General features: G+C 40.1%; 1 protein-coding gene across 4 annotated transcripts; it reads left to right on the forward strand.

Annotated features, from left to right (window-relative positions):
- Positions 1-798: 798 nt before the first annotated feature.
- On the forward strand, positions 799-18,421 carry khdrbs1b (KH domain containing, RNA binding, signal transduction associated 1b). Of its 4 annotated transcripts, XR_010664736.1 has the most exons (13): positions 799-1,205; positions 2,677-2,798; positions 3,898-4,014; positions 6,118-6,264; positions 8,628-8,761; positions 9,786-10,005; positions 10,434-10,501; positions 10,842-10,900; positions 11,765-11,953; positions 13,309-13,385; positions 13,489-13,597; positions 14,082-14,152; positions 16,961-18,421. XR_010664736.1 is itself a non-coding variant. In XM_020640621.3 (9 exons), exons 1-9 carry the CDS (start codon positions 1,112-1,114, stop codon positions 11,869-11,871), a joined length of 1,068 nt encoding a protein of 355 aa, XP_020496277.3. In that variant the 5' UTR covers positions 800-1,111; the 3' UTR covers positions 11,872-13,080. The 4 variants fall into 4 exon arrangements, 1 of the variants encoding a protein (XP_020496277.3); XR_010664735.1 differs by having other exon boundaries at positions 13,309-13,597; XR_010664734.1 differs by lacking the exons at positions 13,309-13,385; positions 13,489-13,597.
- The last annotated feature ends 5,070 nt before the right edge of the window (positions 18,422-23,491 follow it).

Raw genomic sequence — 23,491 nt, forward strand, 5'->3', positions numbered from 1 at the left:
TAAGTGTTTTTGAATCAATACAAGTGGAGAGGAAAAAGGGGGGATTAGTCTCAGAACAGGCTTCTTCTGCTAATGGATCCAGTTTCAGCAGCATGACTTTGCTATGACTTGCTCTGCCACTAAGAGGCAGTAGAGCCTGAGATGAAAGTACCACATCTTTATGTCACCCTGATATTGAGATAATACAAATATCTATCTATCATTATAGATGTGATGGCACTTTCTGTGAGTAAGAATACTCTTCCCCAAGTTCCCCTGTTTAAGATATAGGCCTAGTGGTAGCCTAAGCCTAGTAGTCAGAAACCACTCACACTAGAATTGTTATGAGTCTCTATGTAAAGATATAAAAACACAAGCCTACCAAAGAAAGAATAATACATCTACACTATTATTCTGTTACCCTTACCCATAAAAGTTATCATGGTCCAGCCTATTCTTTATTGAACATAGGCTACATTACAATAAACATGAAAATTAATTGACACCATTAGACCTATTATTATGATGTTGTCTTACTTTGAATCACATGTGGCTCTGGTAGCCTATGCAGATATGTTTTTTTTTTTTCTGTGTATACATGTGTTTCCCCGTATTGAAATGAAGCTAGTACTGGGAACTAAACAGAATTTAATAGTCAAAATAGACCATTTTCAAAAGCCTGATGGCGAACCACACAATGGAAAAACCCGCGGGCAGGGCACACCCATTCCACTACAGATATCTGATAGTTGGATTATCTCGACTGGAGGCGGCGCATATCAAACACAACAAGCGACGCAGTAGGCGGCGTCAGTCCGGAGAAGTACGTCCTTCTGAGCTCACTTCCGCCGGCTTGAATCGGACCCGATATCCTTTGCACCGCTTTTGTTCTCCCATTTCCACCCAGACCGACGCTGTCGAACGGAGGGAGCCATCCGGGTGAGGGAGACCACGCCGAGTAGCGGAGCACAGAACACGTCAGGCAGCCACATGCAAAGCGAAGTCTGCAACCAAGGATACGCCGCACTCCGTCGTTACATAAGTGGACTACTTCTACTTCTGTTTTTTTGTTTTTGTTTTTCTTCACGCTTTTTGGTTCAACCGAACTGTCACACACTCTTTTAACCCCAAAATGGAGAACGACGAGAAATACCTCCCCGAGCTGCTGGCGGAAAAGGATAGCCTGGATTTGTCGTTCACACACGCCACGAAACTTTTGAACACAGGTGAAGTAGCCTACTGTTGTTGGTTGTCGTGTTCACCATGTTTTTTTAACGTTTTGATTTTGAAGAAGGGGCATTACAGTTGTCGTGAAGTTTTTTACGCATGGGACTGCCTCGGCATGTCATTAATGAATCAATGAGTGTGTGTGATACATCATGGATACTTAAAAAAAGGATACATAAAAGGATACTTAAAGGATGTAAGGGATAATGACGTGTCTGAGAGTTTGAAAGCCTGACGCTTTCAAAACACCAGAGAAAGAAACACTCTTTCAAATATCATTGAAGATAATTCCCAGCTACCTCTCAACGCAGCTGCGACGTTTCCAATTGTTTACTTCAGTGTCAACTTGGCGAAGAAAGGCTCTATTGGTTATTACTTTCGCGCCCCTGCTGATGTCGTTTTCTTGCAGACACGTTTCGCATCAGTCTATAAATCTACGCCACTGTCCGTGACTCGGGTGTGTGTGGGGAGGGGGGGGGGGTCACCTCGCATGTGTGAGCCGAGAGGCGGCCTGGTAGCGGGGACAAAACTCCTCATGTCCCTCCGTCTCCTTGAGCGACTGCACTGCGAATCGTTCCCCTAGTTGTACAGGAGAAGAGACCAAATAAACTACTGTTGTTGTTGTTTTTTTGTTTTGTTTATATCTCTGCTCATCATTTAGCTCAGAAAAAAAGTATTCTATTGTTTTCTATTTTTCAGTGACTTTGTAGGTCTAATATAATATGCATGTCTTTTTTTTTTTAAGCTTGCCTGTTGTGAAATGCATGAATTAAAAACATGAATAATTCAAAGAAAGAATATCGTCATTGATAGTGACTGACAATCTAATATATATTCTGTTATTATTATTATTTTACCAAGCTAATTCGAAAACGGTTTGCTCATTTATTTTTTATTTTTTGGAGTATAAGGAAATGTCAAATTTGATTAAAAAAAACTGTGTCTGCCTGATAAGTCATTTAAAACTCAGGAACATTTTATTTCCATTGATTTGATAATAGAAAAAAAAGGTCAAAAAGACATTTTTTTTTTTTTTTAAGTATCACTGGGAAAACATAGTTGACAGCTCTTGAATAATCACCTAACTGTTCAAGCTTTTTCTGGGTGTTTACAAATCTTAGAAGTTGCTTCATGAAACAAATTAGTTACACCCTGTGTTTTATTTACCTGGAAGCTCAAACTGATTCATGTTTTGCGCCCTAAAAAAAAGTTTGTCTATCATATATTTTTGTTGCCATTGGAATTAAAAGCGAGAGTTACTTTCTAGATGCCTTTTATATTGAATGAATGTGACTGACATGCTCGCAAGGAAGCTTGACTTTTATATGGCGATCGCTCGTGACAGGCAAATCTCTAGTTTAATCTGTTAAAAAAAATACGTGTGAAACGGGCCATGTGTACTTGGCCCCTTGAAACCTTGTATGATTGTGTGTGATCACTTTGCCTAAAACAGACTCTCTCCCTCTTTAGAAATTGATAGAATCCAGAAAGGCGAGACTAAAAAGGAGACAGAAACATACCTGGATCTTTTCACAACAAAGAACATCAAACTTAAGGAACGAGTGCTCATACCTGTCAAACAGTACCCAAAGGTGAGCTTGCTCTGACCTTGTTTTTTTCCCCTCCGTCTTCTTCCCTATTGAATTAGTTTATCCTGAAGCCGAGTCTCAATTACATAAAGTCACAGGGTTACTTGCGAGTCTCAAATTACTCTTGTCAACCTTGATCTTTAAGCTTCTGTGTATAATTAAAGCGGAGAGTCGATACTGACATGTCTTTAAATAGTGGCTCTATTTCTTACAGTGTTCAGAGCTTGGATCCAGTGTTCAAATTAAAGTCTTACTTGATTATATCATGTGAGGTGGGTTCCTACTGAGTGTAACAGTTCATGACTTTTAGTATTAGAGTTTATATTGAGTGTATAACCTCTCCTATAACAACTCAAAGGACACCTTTCTTGTTGCTTAATTCTTCATTTGCATGTTGTTTAATTTATTTGCATAATTTTGAGTCATCAAGCTTTACATGAGCCCCTCTCTAAAGCACTCTGTAAAATATTTAGAATTCTGTGAACATTTTTACCATTGGAAAAAGTTGTCCTTCAAAGTGTTTAAACCCCAAGATAGGTGAGGTCTATCAAGCACCTCAAGCGTCAGATTAATATGACGTAGACGTTTGGTCTGTGGGGTAATAAAGCCTTCTGATCTCTACAAGGCTGTCTCGGTCTGCCAGCAAGACTTATTTTAGGTTGCTTCATCGGTCCGCTCTGACAGAGATAAAAGAAACTCATGAGTGCTTTCAGATTGTAGAAGCAAGTTTGAAAACTCCAGGAGACATTGTTTCCTTAGGGGCCACTCAGCTAAATGTGTTCGTACAATGACAGCTAATAGTAGGACATGTCATATATACTCACGGTTATTACCTTGTTCTGAAGGTCTATGAGGTAAAGATTCGAGTATTTGATCACTAGTTGTTTCTGGTTCAGTGTTTGGATGCTTAAAGTATTTAGTGAGTGAAAGAATTACAGCCCAAAAAGAGCTCATATCGACCGTCTCTGCTAAATCTACTTCTTACGGCTGCAGGATGTGCAACAAGGCCCTTGGCAGTGATTGCTCCTTCAATCTCTCGGTAATAAGCGCACCCCTGCTCTGATTGTCAGGCTAATTTTGTTCTGCTTTGTTTTGCTATTAGTTCAATTTTGTGGGGAAGATTTTGGGACCTCAGGGCAATACAATCAAACGTCTGCAGGAAGAGACCGGAGCGAAGATCTCTGTGCTTGGCAAAGGATCCATGAGAGACAAATCTAAGGTAATGCTCACAAAACACACACAGTTGGTTTTACACACCTTTTCGAAAAGTGTAGAAGGCATAAAACATCTGGCCTGCACTTCAGAGGGACAGCAGGCAGACAGGGATCCCAGATGGTTTCAGTTTGCAGGATAGTTTGTGCGAACGTTAACGCAAAGCCAAGGGCATACAAGCAACACACATCTGTTCAAAGAATCTTCAGGATATCCCGCTTAACCCGTTATCTACCACTTTGTATCATTGTTAAGCACAAGGGGGTTTCTCAGCTCCCATATGTAGTCCTGAAAAGATCTACAGGAGGAGGGGGGGGGGGGGCGGGGGCTCCTGAGGTAAGATGTGACGTTAAAAACAAGTAGGAGATGAAGCAGCAGAGTCCGCTATACGATGCTATGAGAATATTAGATTAGCAGTATATCAATGCTACGTGTAGTTCAAAAGAGCGGAGAAAAACATCCTGACAAACTGAAAACATGATGCAGCCGTTTTATTATGGCACAGAGAGTGTAGCAGTCCCATGCAGACGCTCTATGCACCATGCAGCAGTCACAGGATTACAAACGTCACTCCCCCCTCCCATTGGCAGGTGAATCCTCTGGAGAATATCCTGCTGCGTTCTTACATCAGCTCGCTTGGACTTGCTGCTGAAAAAAATATAAGGGGTCTGGCAGGAGAAACTGTGGGTGAAATGTGAGCGAAAAAAAATGTGTCTGTTTGGGTTCACACATACAGCTCCTGCTTAAGCCTGGGGGTCTAGGGGTCCTCTTTCTGGAAATGTTGAGCATCAGACTCTTTAAATTTTGTATTTTCTTTTTTTTTTTGTGCACCAATCTGGCAAACGTTCCCCCTCCCCCCTTTTTTTTTTTTTTACGGAAAATAATTTAATTCAAATGATAAATATCTGGTACTTCCTTCACCTAATCCTCACCTTACATAATTATAATTAACCAGATTTTACAGTAATTAACTTTCTATATTTTTCCTTCAGTTTTTTTTTTTTTTTTTTTTTCTAACGATTAACCGGGGCCACAAACAGTTTTAAAAAATGTCAGGCTGATTCCATGACTCTCTGATCCTGACGGCGTCATTATGAACACAGCTTTTCATCACACGCCACAATGCTGTAACCAAGACTTGACTGCACTGAATATTATAACTTTTAGATGTGTTCTACTCTCACCACGGTGAGAAAGAGGAGAGCGTATGCATATGGGGAGAAATGCAGACCCAAAAAAAAAAAAAAAAGGCACATTTAACCCTGAAGCCTTGTCTTACTGTGTGTGACTCTCAGATCTGATGAATCATTTTCAATCTCAATTGCAATGTACCTAATGTCAGTCAAGAATCCGCACGCCAATCTACCACTTCTGTGTAGATGGCCAGCTTTCTCGTTTCCATTCTATACTATCTGCAGTTAAAGTCTGTCTGAAGTCACCGTCACTGGCCGCCATGCATGCAGAGTATAGACTACAGGCAATGCTGCTGCCGTCAAAGACACACCGCAATGAAATGAGTGTGTGTCCACTGTCAACAGAACACTGACCCGCTGCTCGTTGATGCTGTGGCCACATATACGGACTGTTAACAGAGCTGATGTACCGCTAATGGTTTCCTTATCATGGCTGTACCTGCAACACACACCGTGAAGCTTACTGTGGGTCACATTAACTTATAACAGCTTTAGAAATGGATGATGTATAAATAACACAATTGCAATCCCCCAAGTTGACCCAGTTTGTGATGAAAGTAGGAAGGGGTTTGGAGTTAAAATCATAAAATGTCTATTAAAAAAAAAACAAATAATGAAATGTGAAATTATTTGATTTAGAATTAAATTGATGTTCATAAAAACAAATGTAAAAGGTATCATTTTCATTATTTTAATTGCAACATATAACAGAACGAAAAATGATCCCAATCTCAGATATTTTCTCCCATTTCAAACTCCCTTATTAAACTATATAAAGGAAGGCATAATTCAAGTCTCTGCCCATTGCCCTCTAAGGTGGCTAAATTGCGATTAATTGCAGAATTATTTTTGTTGTCATGGAAGCTGATTGCTGTTTTCGACTTGCTTACACTCTTTTGGTTTTGCCCTATTTTTAGGAGGAGGGGCTGAGGAAAGGTGGGGAGCCCAAGTACGCCCACTTGTCGATGGAGCTGCACGTGTTTATCGAGGTGTTTGCCCCGGTGCCAGATGCCTACCTGCGCATGGCCCATGCCATGGAGGAGGTCAAGAAGTTCCTGTTCCCAGTGAGTCTGAATTTATTCCTTTGGCTTTTTCCTTACTGTTTTTTGGTGGGAGACTGGCTTTTGAACAGCCTGCGTGGACTAACTTTGTGATTATTTATTCAGGTCATAATTTATTCTGTCAAATTTTGACAGCACACAGAAGATGAAGCAAAGTCTTTTGACTTGTCAGAAAAGGCTTCTTCTTTTTTCAACATGTATAGCAAAGCAAATGTTTCCATTTGTGTAATTGTGAAGATATATTGTGATTGATGAAGGAGTGTTAGATCTGAGATTGAGTCAGTTGTTGTTAAGTTTAAAACTATACCCTTGAAATCAAACCATTTCTCATCCAACTATAACTTTGATTTTCAAATGGATCTGCCAAAAAAGTTAAATTAACAAGTTTTAGTCGGTGAAAGTTTTTTAATAAGCAACGGCCTCTAAGTATTTTCTAAAGATAGAGTTCATATTTAAAGAAGCTTGATTATACTAATCAATAGTCTGTATATGTAGAGAGAAAGAAACACTTGGGAATTATGAAACTACATTTGGCTATGTTTGGTATTTGTATTTTTATAATTTATTTAACATTAATAATTATTCTGAAGTACTTAAAAAAACTACAAACCATTTTATTAATAATTCAATGTCAAATTATTATAATATGTTTGTTTTAAAACACGCCATTTTTTATCTGCAAGTCGTTTTTTTTCAGACCGGAGACTTCTCTGTCTAATTACTCAGATCAGATTTTTTTGGTTTTGTTATGGAATAGGATTCAATTCACTTATCCCTCTGTGCTCTAAAAAAACATATTTACATAACTCACAATCTACAATCTCTAATTGCTCCACTTGTATAAATATTAGAGATCTTTAGTGAGTGTCATCCGTTTGAAAACTGTTGAGAAAACCTTACTGCTAGGAATCTCATCACATGTCTGTCCATTACTGTGTCTTTACATTACTGTGCTCTCAGACAGATGTGGTAGAATTCTTTCTGTATTGGCTATATGCTGAGATATCAATGTGCTGAAGCCGAGCTGCTGTTGAGCCCCATGAAAGCCTGTAGTGCTGTAACATTGGTGTGTTCTAAAACAGGCCAACAGGCCAAGGCTTTCACATGATGCCACCATTTTTTTATACTAATGCGCTGGATACGATGGAAGACTCCATCCAAGACTTTGGATCAAAGGCAATCTAAGGGACTGATGGACCAGCTGCAAGTCTTGAAATTTGCAATGTATGGTAAAAAGTATTTTGCAGAACCTGTCTTCACAATTTAAAGCCATAATCTGTCAGGCTTGACAGCCTTCATTCGGAACAGGGTCATATTTTAATATATTACTCAGGTTTCACATAAAATGGATTGAGGTGATTTGTTGGTGGAATGTTTTATGCATTACCTGTACTCCAAAAGTAATTCAGAAGGATTTGATTCTACTGTTCTTCCTTATCCCTTTTACATAATAATATCTGTATGTCTACTGATGTAAATGCAACAGCAGCGCCTTTCTGTGTGAAACTATTGCATGTGTTTATTATTGATTCTGAGCCTTAGCACAGTTTTATTTTGGGATTGTTACTTCCAAAGAAAAGGTATTTAATCTAAGCACCTTGATGGGTAAATGGGTGTCACTTTGCTGGCTCGTTAAATGCAACTGCATTGGCAACAATTCTCTTCTGAGATGAATCTGTCATCAGTCAAATGGCTCGTGTTTGCCGGTTTGGCCGCAGATAAATTAAAAGCTGTCACTCGAGATGCATGTTGTTGTATCCGTCTTTTTCCTTATTTTCACCATCATTAGATCTCCGTCAACATTTCAGAGGTTGATTTATGAAAAAGAATTGATTGGGTCACAGTGCGGCTCTCCCTGCAGACAGGCAGTGGGTTGTGTTGCAGGATTTGAGCTGCTCAGACAGGCAGTGTCACTAATCCTCCCAATGTATTGTTTTTATGGATAGAATAAGGAAAAAGTGAACGCAGTCACACCAGACTTGTCAAGAAGTGCGGAAAGGAGTGATTTACATTTTGTGCATGATGGAGAGGAACAGGAAAGCAGGGAGTGTGGATGGATGATTTCCAACCTCCCACATCCTCGACCCCCCTGTCCCCGTCTCTTTAACACTCTGAGTCACTCAAACAGAGACTTTTTTTTTCTTTCTCTCACTCTGTCAGCCGATAGAGGGGTGCTGTGTTGTGAGCAGCTCAGTAATTGTTATCCACTCTTTTATTCATTACTCGTTCTTTCACACTGTCTCCGTTTCTTCCCCCATCTACTCCCTCTCTTTTTTTTGGTGCGCCTTCACTTGTCATGTCCCCTGTCATGTGCTCTTGTTTCTCACCCTCTCTCTCCTCTTTTTTATTTTTTTACGTGTGTGTAGGATATGATGGATGATATCTGCCAAGAGCAGTTCATGGAAATGAGCTACCTGAATGGAGGCCAGGAGCACGGAGCCCGAGGCCGAGGGGGCATGCCAGTCAGGGGCCGCGGAGTCCCCCCTTCTGGAACACACAGGTTTTTTAAATGCACACAATTCTGCACATACAGGGTTTCTTCTATGACCGCTGTGGGGTCACTACCTCAATAAAAAGATGCAAGCAGTAAAGGAAGAGCTCCATTTTGTTTTTTACAATATGTGCATTTGTGGATTTACTTTTGATCAATACTGGTGCACATTCTTGACCCTTAAGTCATAAATGGTTTATTCAAAACTGCCAGCAGAGGCTATTTTCCTATATTTATCTTCAAAACATTGTCATAGGCTCCTATCTACGAAAGCAATTTTTTTTCAACACTGTCCTTGTTTTGGGCTGAAGTTTCAATGTCTCACGTCTCCTGTGAAGTGGATTGTTTGATTTGAAATGTTACAAAATATAAATATAAAAATGTTTCTGTTTTTTTTTTAATAGCGAGCATCAACCTCACATTTAGTGTGTATATAGTCAAAATCTAATTGGAAGCATAAATGATTACTTCAGTTTACCGTAGGCCAGTGAGACAACGGGTCTACATGAAACCGGTGCAGACAGCTGCAGAATTAAAATTCAAACTGATCTGTTGTGTGACACATGGGAGTAAAAAAAAAACAAATTAAACACATTTGCTGTCTTCGCAATGGAGTGAGCTTTTTTGATGTGGATAACACCAACAGTTGTTTTTTAAACCTTCTTTCTTTAATGCAAAGAACAGCTGGACAACATTGGCTGACACACTTACTCTCTATCTTTCATGACGTAGATGAGAAGATCAATCTCACCTTCATGTTTGTTCAATAATTAATGTAGCTAATGCCAGGAGGCAGTTGAGTTGAAAAGATGAGTTTATGAAGTACCAGACTCAATTTATCTGATTAACAATTTCTTTGATTCTCACTGATAAAACATACATGCTAGAGTAACTGGCTGTTGCATGTCTCCTTATATTAAGTAGTGGGACATGAAAGTTGTATAAATCTATTCATCTTGCCCTTGTATAGAAAGTATCAGTTCTGATATTCTTTCCATGAACATAGTGTTAACTCCATGTCCCTGTTTTCTAGGGGAAGGGGAATGCCTCCTCGGGGAGGTGTCACTCGTGGAGGCCCAGGCAGAGGTGGGGCACTGAGGGGTGCTCCAGCAGGCCGAGGCGGACCTCCTGCTGCACCTGCCAGGGGAGCTGTGGCAGCCCGTGCTAGGCCCCCTACTGGCGGCCCCCCCCAGAGAATGGCAGCCCCCCACCAGCACGCCCCTGCTGCAGCTGCAGAGAACTATGAGGAATATGTAAGTGTATCACATCATCTAGCACATGGAAGTTTGAATTCATTCATCCGTTTAGTTTGTCTGTGGGTGTTCTCAACAAAATTAAATTACAGGTAATATTTTGTGTATAAGCTGCAATTAGTTTAATTATATTACACATAAATGGATTTTAATATATTTTAAAATGTTAGTATTGATTGGTTAAATATAAAAAATGAAAAGATCTAATAAGGATTTTTGCTGTTGGGACTGAAAACAGTCTCGTCCCTAAATGACACTGTTCTAGGCTGTTTGCCCTCAGAGTTAAATTTCACGTCTGGGCATGACACGAGGGGAGCGTGTCTGTCTTAGTACAAGTGAAGTTCTTTGGGGGCACCTTGACATTCATGATTTATGAACAAGCCTCTGTTTAAATCTCACTCACATTCTCTGTTTCCTTTCCTCTTCAGGGCTACGATGAGAGCTACACAGACACAGCCTACGAGTCATACGACAGCTACTACAGTCAGCCGCAGGCGTGAGTGAATCAGACGTCTCTTTGGTTTTCACCTGCTCCTCATAGAGTGCATGCACATTGCCTAGTTGTGAGGAAAAAGGATTTGAGAGAAGCAAAAATGCTTTTTCAACACTGCAAAAATGCGGTGCTGATTTTTACTCCCATGTTTCACGACTTGGATGGCGATGTGATTAAGGAGAACCAGCCAGGACTAAGATGTTCCATTCTGGAGAGTTAGCTTTGATCTTATTCATGAAAGCCAATTATCAGCCCCCTAGACATTACTGTCAGCAACTTCTTGATGTTTTCAAAGATTAAACGTTATTTTATCTTCTTCTCTCTTCCTTCTTTTGACCATCAGAGAGCCTGAATACTATGACTATGGACATGGAGAGACATCAGAGTCGTACGAGTCCTATGGTAAGGAGAAATTTGATTCATTATCAAGAAATTTGACCTACTATATATATACACACACACAGTTTGGGCAGTTTAAACATGTGGTGATATTTTTTGTCAAGGTGAAAACTGTCTTGCAATATCAGTACAGTACATAGACACAGAGCAGCAGCCATCATGAGTCTGATGTTAAACTATTTGAACTGAAATTAACAAAGAAGATGCACCTGCAACTTTAAAAATCGTTTGTCTGTCTGCAAGTGGAGGACAGACACAGATCACAGCTGATCCATGATTTATCAGTATTTGCAAAGTCCCTGATGGGGGTGGAACAAATACTTTAGTCGAAATGATGGTGAAGAAAATTGAGGATGGTGATACAGGGTAACAGACAAGACGCAAACAATGTCCAGGCAGAGACATTTATTATAAGACAATTACTAGTTAAAATGTTTTAAAATGGATTTAAAATGCATTTTTGGGGGCTGCTGTGGCTCAGTGGTAGAGTTAGTCGTTTCTCAACCGGAGAATAGGCGGTGGCATGTGAATGTGTAAGAATGGGATTTGTTTATACTGATGGTCATTCTACATAGCATCAGTGTGTGAATGTGTAGGTGTGACCTGCGATGTAAAAGCGCTTTGAATAGTCAAAACACCTGAAAAGTGCTGTACAAGCTCAAGTCCATTTAGCATTACCATTGTTCTGCATTCTGTGACTTTCCATGGAATAAAACACTATTATGTATGACTCATCCACTCGTACATTTTGTATCAAAAGTTTTTTAAAATAAGGTCTAGTCGTGTTCCTGTGAACCGAATATTATTGTATGTTTGGATCCATCTTGAATTGTTCACGTTTTCTCGTTTGTGTGTTTCCTCTCCAAGGTCAAGATGACTGGAACGGGACCCCGCGGACAGCTCCAGGGAAGGCTCCTCCTGTCTCCAGAGGTGCCAAGACGCCTTATCGGGAGCACCCATACAGACAGTACTGAAGCGGACTAAGCACCTTTAATGTGTCGCCCTGACTACCGCCTGTGTACCACGGCAGCTCTCGCTTTAAGCAGCCCGACAAAAGTAATTGTCTGTTTTGTCTTTGGTTTGGTCTTTCCTACACCGGACTTTATACGAGAGAGCAAATTGGGAACTGAAAATCCGAACTGTTTGAGATTTGAGCACAAACACCCTCCCCTACCCGACTTTGTCATTCCAACCAACCACTTATTCAACAAGCCACCATTCCTTCCTACACAAGTGGCTTTTAGATGGGTTCGAGAGAAGTCAATGTCCTTACTTTGTTCATTTTCATTTGACTTTTTGATTATTTCGCTGTATTTTTCTCCTTCCCTTTTTAACCCCCTCTGGCTTTTTTTGCATTGTTTATTCTCATTTTTATTAACTGTTCAGGAAAAATAATTTCCAAGCAAAGTTAGGGGCTTATTATCCACTTGTCTAATGAATTCATGACAAATGTTTTTTAAATAAAAGAAACTGTTGAGGGTCAGTTGCAGATTCCCAATTAGGCTACATTTCAAAATTCTGTTAATATAGTGAATAAAATATCTATTTAAACTTTCATGTAATATAGAGACAAAAAAAACCTATATTAAATTAAGTGAAGGTTAAGAATCAGTGTTAATGGAATCGGAATAATTCATTCTTACTGATGGTTTGTTTTAAATAGTTCTAAAAACGTTGTCCATTTAGACTTAGGCAGCAATATTTGTCATTGTACTTAGAGTTTTGAAATATAGCCCTAATAGACACTGTTGAGATGGACTGTCCTCATATCCTCAATTCGTTTTCCTTGTTAAAAAATAAAATTAAAACCGTGAAGACATGTTTGATGATAACATGGCTGAGAGATTGCCTCCTGTTATGCTAAATCCAGTTTAGGTCTTCATTTTGTTATCGGAATCTCTATAAACTGCATGTACAAAAGTTCACAAAGAAAGGATTGGGACACAAATCTCCACATGGGTCTTCTCTTTTTCTAGAGAGAAGGGATCCTGCAGCTCAATCTGAACCTTGTACATATTTTAAAACATCCTAACTGTACTTACTCTGACACTAGTATCTGTACCCTCTCCATAAAATGCATTATGCTACATGTGTAAGCTTGCCTAAATAGGTTACTAAATCTGTCCAAAAGATGTTTTGCAGCAGTTTGTCAATAAAGCCTAGTTTGTTTTTATGAAATTTAACTTGCTTTATTTGTTTCCTGTCCTAGTCAAATTCTGAAATGGCTTTTTTAAAACAACCCTCAGCAGTCAGATGTAGGGGTTTTCCTTTTTTTCTCATTCAAAACCGCATTTTAAATCTAAATGAATGTATTGACGTCTGAAGACTTTAACCCTACTAAATGATGTCTTGATTGATTATCAAAAGAGCACAACTTATTCTTTCTCTCTCTTTCTATACTTTTTAAAAAGGACCCAGAGGTAAGACCTCTAAAATAACCTGGATAGCTTCCTAATGTGTATAGAGTTCTAAAGCATTGATTGCCTGGGTATGTATAAGACTTTTTCAATCCTCTTACCTGTGGTCGTAATCGTTAATGAGAATTCCTTTTATAGCATCTGAAAATTAACTGAATTCAAACCACTATTCAGGTCTAGGCTTCATTGTCATGAATGACCCTGGCACGATGGCTACTTTAGTACAGAGTAATGGCAGTGCAATGGAGAGGATGGTTTTAACCTAGAGAACTCCACTGTAAAGGTAACCTAACCCTAAATGTTTAATTTCGTAGTGTGTTTATCCATTGACATAAAGTTGCTGGTAAATGCGTACAGTTTCTTAAAATATTATTATAGTCATGGCAATAAAAAAAAAGAATCAACTCAAAAGTAAGAAAAAAGTAATTTCAAATATCATACTGTAGTGGATTTTATATACAAAAATAACTATTCTGTATACTAACAAAATCTTTTAGAATAGTGTTAATGCAACTCTTGCTAAAATGAACAAAGCAAAATCTATGTCAATATCTTCTGTACATTTGAGCTGCAGTTACTTTTTTTTATTTGCTGTGTAATGGTTGCATACTGTAATTTAAAAGGTTCTGCCTTTATGAAGTTATTCAAAATACAAAGCTTGAGTTGCATGAGCATATCTTCTCCTGTAGACATTGCATGATCACTGTCTCAAGTTTCTCCCCGTTTTTTTCGACAGGGTATTGATTTTGTGTTTGTCCTCCCTTCAGGCACAGTTATCGGTCACTGGGTGCCCCGGAGACTTGACAGTTTACTGACGAGAGCCCGTTTGAAACCTCAGGTTGGTCCTCTACTGAACCTATTTCTGTTTTTAAGGACTATGCTGTGGGTTTTTTGCATGATAATATCGTCACCTTCTTTTTTGTTTGTTTGTTTACTGCCATCTATACAGCGAGTCTTAAATATTGATTATTTTCCCTCATTCCAGGCAGTCATTAGTGTCTGTTGATGTTTTTTCAATATGAGCATCAATCTCGATGGCCTTGAAAATTGCATGAACTTTGAAATCCATCGCAGAGAAAAAAAACAGCTTCTATCATTATTTATGTATGCATTTATTTTGGGCGAAACATTTTTATCACTGTTCAAACAGTGTGCGGATACTTTGGGCCGCCACAGAGAAACAGACCGGTTTCCAGTCAGCAGCCGTTTCTTGATCTTTTGAAAAATAGGCTAATTGCCTTCTTGTCAATATGACTTTATAATCAGCAGTTGGTTAGCTTAGCATAGCAGGCAGAGTGGAAACAGGGAAGTGGCAATAGGCTTGCTCTGTTTAGAGATTGACTTACTTTGCCCCCATTTAAGCACAGATGCATAAAATTGTTTTATGAATGACCACATTGATTACCGATTTGTAAAATCGTGAATCTACTTTTATCAAGCGGCAACCTCCCGTCTTGAAAAATGAAGCCAATGTGGGAGTGCAAAATCCTGCAGTTCGTCAAGTGTCTGCTTGAGGCTCCAGGAACACCGGAAGTCACAAACACATGACTGGCAAATAGTAACCGATGGCTGACGTCACTCAGGCTTTGTCCATTAATATTTACAGTCTATGACTTTTATTCGTTCTAGATTTTGGCCCTCTTTGTACAGTCAGGTAAGCTGTTTCAAGTCTCTAAGCAGACAAAGGTACAATTCTGCAAAGAAAACATCATTAAGGTGATCGTTTTAGAAACTGAATTCACTGTGAAGGTGTTTTTAGTCCCTATACTTGCAACAGTAACCTGTGCTGGGCAAGCCTTCACTGTTAAGTGTACACAATTTGTAGGTAGTGGTCTCAAACTTTCAGAACCACTGGTATGCTCCCTTAACTTTTCTAATTTCCTCCAAAGACTGATGCCTGCAGGTATTCAGCTGGGGTAAATTATGCAGCAGCAGCAAGTTCATGATATTCACAGCATTTCAAAGGTTGGCTGATTCTGATGATTGCCCAGCTCCTGTAAGTCGCCTGGCTTTTGACAGTGCCTGTTGAATTGGTGTGTGTGGCCAGGCTAGCCTTCAGCAAGTCTGAGTGTGAGAGAATGCCACGCTGGTGTCACTGTAGTCTCGGGGAAAGTGACTAATGAGGATCTGTAGCTCAAGGCGCTCTGACAGAAGGAAAAACAGGAGTGAGAGGGCTGTGGCAATTCCCGAAATGGAACCAGCGAGAGGAGAGAGTTGTCGGGGGGATTGTTCATGATGTCCTTTCTATGCCTGGAAGGCAGGATGGCTTGGAATGTATGTTTATTGGTAGAGCTGAGAAACATTAACTATGTTAGCATTTTACCAAAGGGGAGCTGGGTGATGAGCCAGTTGGGAACATTTTTTTAAAAATGTAATTGGCTGTAAAGGTCACTTGCTTGTTTGAAGATTGTGTTAAACATGGCTACCTGCAGACGTCAGACATTTTAGAAAAACAAAAGTTTCTTTGTGAATAATGTAGAACAACGGATTATTTGGAAGTTTAGATTTTGCTCTGTGAGGCGCCTGTAAAAAATCTGTGTTTACTTATGAAGAATATATTCAAGTATATGATGTTTTACATCAAGTAGGAATGGTCATAAGTACTCATTTTGTACTAGTTGACATCAATAACGTTTTAACACAGGTCCAGGTACACGTGTCACCAGGAAAAGAAGTGATGGACTGGGAAGTAAATTCAACATAGCTGGTTTCCATGATATCCAAGTTTAACGCCACCTGAGACAGACAACTGCCAGATTCGCATTGCATCATTTCCTAGCCCCGTTAGCACACATCGCTGTGATGATACCAGAGCCAAGAAGCATTAGCCTGCTTGTATCAAAAAAATGGTGACTGGAGACATGCCGCCATTATGTTTTGTGTGCAGGAGAAGGCTACTCTTAGCTGACAGCGTTTGTCAAGCTGGAGTACAATTCCCCCCCCTCGCAGCGAGTATTAGCTACGAGAATGAAAACGGTGTCATAGCAGCAGCAGGATTTAGGGTTGATTAGCAACGTGTTGACAAATAGGCTGTTATTACTGACTGGAGAACAGCTCTCACCATGGAATCATACATTACCATCACATGACATTACATTCACGAGAGACACACCGAAGAAAACCTAGTGGACCACCTCTGAGTAGCTCCTGAGTAGTGGGCCGTGTTGGTCCATGTATTGCTTTTTTTTCTTTTTTTTTTATAACGGCATAATTTGCATGTAATCATTAATAACTCATTCATCAGGTAATGAGAGTACTTGAACAGTGGAATTGCTGAAATGCCCATCTCTAATAGCTAGACTTGATAGATATCTTAAAATAGATGCATCTGCTCCTTGTTGTGTTTGAAACTAAAAAAAAATATACTGAGAACTGTGACCACACTAGCTGTTACTATGCTGTAGTTTCAAAACTCTTAACAATCAGCTGTCAGATTTATCGAGATGCTGCTTTTCTGCTGTTCAAAAAGACTTTTACATTTTATAGCCACTGCTAAAATGGAAGACATTATCATTTTTTCTGTTACTCTTGTGTGTCAATAAATCACTTCAAAGCAGAGGAGGATGTTGACTTACAGCACAGGCTCTGTGTGTTTTCATGTGGGGCCCATGTCAGCATCACTCTCTTGGTTTTGTCTCCTATCCAGTGAAGCCGTGCACAGGAGCAACTCACCATGAAGGAGGTGGTCAGAAGAAGCTCTCTGGGGGAGGGAGGGAGGGTGAGGGGTGGGGGGGTGCCCTGTTATTATCCTGGCTGTGAGGGGTCGGGCAGGCTGCCAAGTGACCCACAGTTGCCTGTTGATGTAGTGCGAGGGAGAGGAGCTGGCTCAGACTCCCGCTTGGAACACAACTTAAGACTGCAGCTGGTCTGTGAAGACAGTAAGCTGGCTGGATGTCCGGAATAATGGGAGACTTCATGATTCTCAGTTTCTGTTGATGCTTTTTGTTCTATTTTTACATTTCTCAGTATTGAGTCACATCGCATTAGCCCCCTGTGATGATGCGAGGGTCCTACAAGACCACCCATTCATCCAATAAATGTAACTGTTTCAGTTTAATTTACCATAAAATGAGCCCTCTTGTCCTAACGGGCTGTGAAATTATTTTTTTTAATTTCTATTAAACTCTAGAGTTAGACAAAAAAAAAAATAACGCAATGCCAGCTTACTTTTTCATTCCAAAAGAATTGTGTGACATCTGTATTTGAAGGATTCCATTTGTTTCCCCTACTGTTGCTGCATGCTGTGTAGCTTTCGTGCCTTATTGCTGTGTGGAATTAGATTCGCTGCTCAAGAGTTAAGAGATGCCCGCAAAGTGAGGATTGCTATCTTGCTGCGGACGAGTTCACCGCGAGCTCACACAAAACACACACACACACACACGCACTCTGCCACATCTTGGCATTGCATGGCCCGTGTAGCCCCCCGAGGATATCAAATGCTAATTCAGTGGCCTATTTGCATGTACTCACATGTACCCTCGCTACAAATGTGTAACGCTTTCATAAGCAACACTGGCCTGCTCGATGCTGTTCGGCATCCAAGTATGATAATGCAGCGAGATGGGCCCAGGAGGAGAGCTGCATGTGAGAAAGAGACGAAGGGTGAAGACAGACATTACAACCTCCCCCAGCATCCATCATGCCTCTGTTGATTTGATTCCCCTTTATGCCATTTTCTACCATTACCTCTGGTGATATTACAGCTGCCTGTGGTGCAGAGTTACATTTAGAGGTCAAAACTCTACTTTCCTGTATTAAAAACACATTTCTCTTCCCCAACTCAGTGGTCAGATGCAGCATTAGTCGGAGAATCCATTTAGTTTATTGAAAATGCTTGCAGCTTAAGATAGAACATTAGATGTTAGGACTGAAACCTCCATTTGATATGAAATGTCAACGGGCCATATCCAAAACAGATCATTCTTCAGTCTTCATGAGCTATTATGTCTGAGATAATGATTTCCGTGTCTCCTGTAATCTAATGAAAGATAAGTGATGGTGTGAAAGCTATCTCCTCTGCTTTCATCGATGAACTGTCAGGAGTGTAAGGATGGAAAAGAAAGTTAATGTAACTGCTATGATCAATAAAAGTAGAGTTGAATTTAAACTAGCCACGTTTCAGTCATCTTTTAATGTTTTCTCTTGTGCTAGAACTGTCTGCGACACAGTCTGCTGTTTCTACCTACGTAAATGCAAGTGGCCTGGTGCATACACATAACGCTACGTGGGAGAGTAGATGGAAAAAGGTGAGAGACAGGAGGCCAAGAAGGGTGAGGTTTACGGGAGGGGGGGGGGTGCACAAAGTGTGGAGGAGGATGTGTGAAAATGCTGTGTGTGTGTTAGAGGTGAGGATACTGTGGGCAGAGATGGTGGACAGCTGGATTGCATCTTCTGGTTCGAGGAGGATTCACACCATCCACGGAACATCGCATGCCGACGCCTGTGAAGACTGTGACAATCGGCCTCCTCCAGATACACATCAACTGCTGCTTCAACAGCAGAGACAGAAATCGAGACGACTGCTTGGTACTTTGAGCAGGGTGAACCGACACCCACATGTCCTTGATCTCCCAGGGGAACTCCGAGAGAACCTTTTGAAGATGTCTGGGAATGGTTATTGTAATGAGCAGTCTGTGCACTCCTCGGTCTGCAAGAGTATGAATAGAAAAGAGCTCAAATAATGCAAAGTGATACCAAATGGGGCTCACGGGGTGAAACAATTACAGTAAATTAACATACAAAAAGTTTACAATCAAGGAATAAGGCTAGTTATACTCATGTTTTTTTAAAGGGGATTTCAATCAACATTGAGTTTTTCAAAAATGTGATGAAGTGTGACCTTTTTTTTTCTTATGATACCTATCCCGGACACTGTGGCATTATTGATTGAAATCAGCCATACTCCTCCAAATGTGTATTTTAATCCACGACAAAAACATGCAGCATTTAGTGAAACAGTAATGTCTTACTAAGACTACACTTCCCAGTTTCTTGACTGAGCCTTTTCCAAAAACTATGGTCACTACCTGGTGACATGCATGTATATTCAGTTGTTCCCTGAATTAAATTTAATCTGCTCTTGTTACACGACCAAATAGCCCTTGATGGCTCATTTTATAAATCATACCAGAAATTTAAGAGGTGAGAATGGACTAAGTCATTTATTTTTTGATTGTTCTGGGCTCCAGTTGCAGATAACTTTATAGAAAGTAATAAAATGCTTACTCATCTTCTGACAACAGCTGGTGGGTTTCGCTTGGGACAGCAAACATCGTGTCTATTCCCTACAGGTTCCACATTCATTTGCATGTATCTGTTAGAAGAGATGAGGTCGATTTTTCTCCCCCCCCAATAATCATAACTAGAGCTTATAGTGTTCTCTCTCAGTACATCTTACAAAAAATATTGCAATATCTTAAAATGCATTGCATGAAGATTTGACATTTTGAGGTTAAACACATGTACTCACAGGACAGTGTAACTTTTTAACAGCTTATATACTGTAGTTGTTGTTTTTTTCCAGAAGAATAGAAGAAGAAATAAGTACTTTATTAATCCCCAATGGAAAAGTGTTTTTTTTATTCTCATTTAAGATGCGACAGACACATAAGGGGCGGCTGTGGCTCAGTTGGTAGGGTCATTGTCTCTCTACCAATGGGTCAGGGTTCAATCCCCAGCTCCTGCAGCTCCGTGTCCGATGTGTCCTTGGGCAAATCACTTGACACATACAGCGGTGTATGAATCAAATGGGATTAGTTATTTCTGATGGTCAACGTAAATAGCAGCCGCTACCATCAGGGTGTGAATGTGTAGGTGTGACCTGCGGTGTAGAAGCGCTTTGAGTAGTCTGAAGACTAGAAAAGGGTCAAAGGGTTTACAAGGTCAAGTCCATTGTCCAATGTCAAGACATCCTACATGCAAAATCTATGGGTTGATGAGATCAGACAATATTGCAAAGAGGTGAATGTTTTGTGAGAATGCCGCACAAATTATTCTTGTCCTTCAGTCTCATCAAACTAGGGCGGCCAAAAACCCAAATGTGCAATAAATCATAAATTAATGTTAGCTACCATTGATGTTGCTTTTCTACCTCATTGTAAAAAAATGTGTTCTGAATGTTAGTTTTGTATAACTACATACTGTACATCTTACCCTTTTTTTTTTACCTACCTTAATAAACTATGATTGTCTAGCGTCCACACATTTCACAAGATATACAGTATTTAATCTATGTTAGACTGTTAAGCCTATAATAGTATTGTTTCTGCTATTGCTTCAGCTTGATCTGGCTCAGTGAGTCGGTCGTCCCTCAACCGGAAGGTGACAAATGTTTTGCAAGTTTATATCATGTTTGATTAGCAATGTTTCAACAACAACAACAAAAATCATGTGATGTATAATCTATATAAACTCCATTAACATCAGAAAAAGAACACCAACCTGAATTGCAGAAACCATGAAAATGATCTCCAATCTAATTTCCATCTAATAGATGGAACTTTATTCTTAGACAATTTTCAATTTGCTCTAACTGTATTGATCTCCAAATCACTCACACAGAAGGTTAGCATTAAAATAATGACCCCCTGTACCATACACACACAACAGATCTGAATTGTTGGTGGACTTTTTCTGATTACACCCGAGTCTATTCAGGAGACTTAAAAAAGACGATAGTTGCTTATTTGGTGCTAGATCAAAGTTTGTGGCTACATGTGGGACAATGCAGGTTTATAAATAACCCTGCTGGGAAAGTATATAGTATGAAGCACAAACCTTTATTTGGAGCAGTCTGTTCATTTGGAGTTTCGAATTTGAATCTAAAACATAATAAAGCGCAAATAATTTTGCTGTTGGTACTGAATAATACAGTTCCACCCCTACAGGCACGGCCCAGGAGTGGAAGACATCTAGGGGGGCTCCAGGCTTTGTTTGAAGTGAATGTTGATCTTTATTTTATGATACACAAAATGCCAAAAATAAAATTGAGAACAATTATACGATTCAGTTAGCAGACGCTTTTATCCAAAGGGACGTACATCAGAGAGTAAGTACAACACAAGCGAGGATCTAGAAAAGAGGAAACGATGTCAGTAAGAGCAAACGATCAGCTTTGAGTCCGATTGGACACACAGGTGCTGACAGGAAGTGCACAGAGGCAAAGCACAACATTGACGGCAGTTCTTGAGAGCTCTAATCAGTATAGAAACCATCTTATAAGTCGTCATTGTCAAACATACAATGTGAGAACAACTGCAAATACATGTTAAATTAAAGCCTTAAGTGTTTTTAGACTCCAGAGAGTCAGAAAACTACAAATATATGGCTGCTTCTGTCATAGTCATTTTTTGTTTTCTTTAACCTCTTGGTCCTGCTGCTCTGTCGGTGTGTGAGTGTGTGTGTGTGTGTGTGTGTGTGTGTGTGTGTGCGTGTGTGTGTGTGTGTGTGTCCTCTATCTTTTGAGAGTTCCTTTCAAACATTATTAATTGGACTAAGGAACTTGTAAAACTTTATGTTGGCATTTACGGAGAGATTTTGTCCCCCCTCTTCTCCTCTGCATGGGCTGCTCAGACTCCAGTCATCAGATGGCAATGCTCTGCGGGGGCTGGAGTAGACAAAATAGGCCAGCTATATAAAGTGAATGAATCTTAATTTTGAAATGGTTTTCATGGAAGACTTATTACATGCCGGAGTGCAATGTGGAATTCTCTAGAGCAAGCCTGTGTGTTTCCGTGAGTGTGTATGTGCACAAGAAAGAGACTGGAAGCACATCTTGGGTTGCTTATTAATTAAAGACTGAGTGAGAGGAACATTGAGTGCTTCTTGTCTGTGGATATCAGTTTGGGCAGAAAGACGGAGCGAGTGATGGAAAGCCTGATAGAATGAGGAGGGCCTTAGCATCTGTGCGTGGGAGGGCATTGCTATAGAAAATGTCATACCTGTCATGTTGCCTAAATAACATTTATCAAGTTGCGTGATCACCTGAAGAGCAACACGGCCGTCTTTTAGTGTAGTTTACAATCTGAGAGCTCACGACAGCCAGACCTTTCACTGGTCTCATTGATATTCAAAACTGTGTGTGTATTCACATGTTGAATTCCTGCATTCCCGTGTGTGGCTAGACGAGATCAATAAGACTCAAGCTTCTCTGAAGTCGGTATTTTCTTTTATGTTCAGACAGTACAGGTACAGAGGGGCTGGGGGGGGCGGAGAGAGAACAAATGATGCTCCAGTTGGCCAACCAACTTGTGGTGTGTTTGGGGTTCCTGGTCAAGACTGATTTCCATCAGCCCAAAGCTCTGTGCTTAGAAGAGGGTTAGCTTCTTAATTCAAAAAGGACTCCAGCCAGCTTTGATGACCCACACATCAGTTATGATCATCTCCTTGCCAAGTACGACTGTATTTGCACAGGGAAGATATGATGTTTGTTGCTTAAATATAGAACGCTGTACTGTCTTTCATACCTTAAATGTGTACATTTATTGTTTTTTTTTTAAATCATCCTTAAGCTTGATTTATACTTCCGCAACAAATCGCCGTAGCTTACCCTACACTACATACTTGTGCGTTGGCGTGTCTGCGTAGCTCTGCAACACTCCGCCTACAAGCGCTAGTTAGCAGGTGCAATTTTCAATGCTTGTTACCGGTTTACTGTTCCGCTACATTCTCTGCTTGTTTGTGTCGAGCATATTCGAGCATATTATGTTGGAGTTGGAGCGGATAAATATTGAGCAGCAGTTGATTATGCTGCAATAATGGCAAAATAATAATAATAAAAAAAGTGGAGATATTTGAGGAGATGGTATATACGGCCGCTGAGTCAGTTGAGGCAGAGGATGGGGGACTTTGTGTTTGTTCGGCCACACAGAGACATGCACGAGGAAATGCACTTCTGTTTAAGAAACACAAACAAATTGGTTTGTCATCTGTAGCAATTCCTCTCACAGCAGAATACACACAATATTCCTGTTGCCAATGGCAGGGCTTCGCACGGTCTGCGTTTTGACATTAGCTCATTGCATACTGTGTAGGTGGCGTTTGAAGATCCGATGCAGAAGTATAAAACTCGCTTCAATCACACAGTCCACATGATTCTTGAGATGCAGAGGAAATGCAAACACGATGAGTAGAATAAAAAAGTGTTGTTTGTCATGAGCAGGCAAAACGCAAATATTTC

Source organism: Labrus bergylta, chromosome 19 (genome assembly GCF_963930695.1).
Source record: "Labrus bergylta chromosome 19, fLabBer1.1, whole genome shotgun sequence".
Classification (NCBI taxonomy): Eukaryota; Metazoa; Chordata; class Actinopteri; order Labriformes; family Labridae; genus Labrus; species Labrus bergylta.

Excerpts from the sequence above, each read along its gene's own strand:
- khdrbs1b (XM_020640621.3), top strand. The coding sequence starts at position 1,112 with ATGGAGAACGACGAGAAATACCTCCCCGAGCTGCTGGCGGAAAAGGAT. Across the intron at positions 10,502-10,841 it reads TACTACAGTCAGCCGCAGGC|AGAGCCTGAATACTATGACT; the intron begins GTGAGTGAATCA and ends TTTGACCATCAG. Across the intron at positions 10,901-11,764 it reads AGAGTCGTACGAGTCCTATG|GTCAAGATGACTGGAACGGG; the intron begins GTAAGGAGAAAT and ends TTCCTCTCCAAG.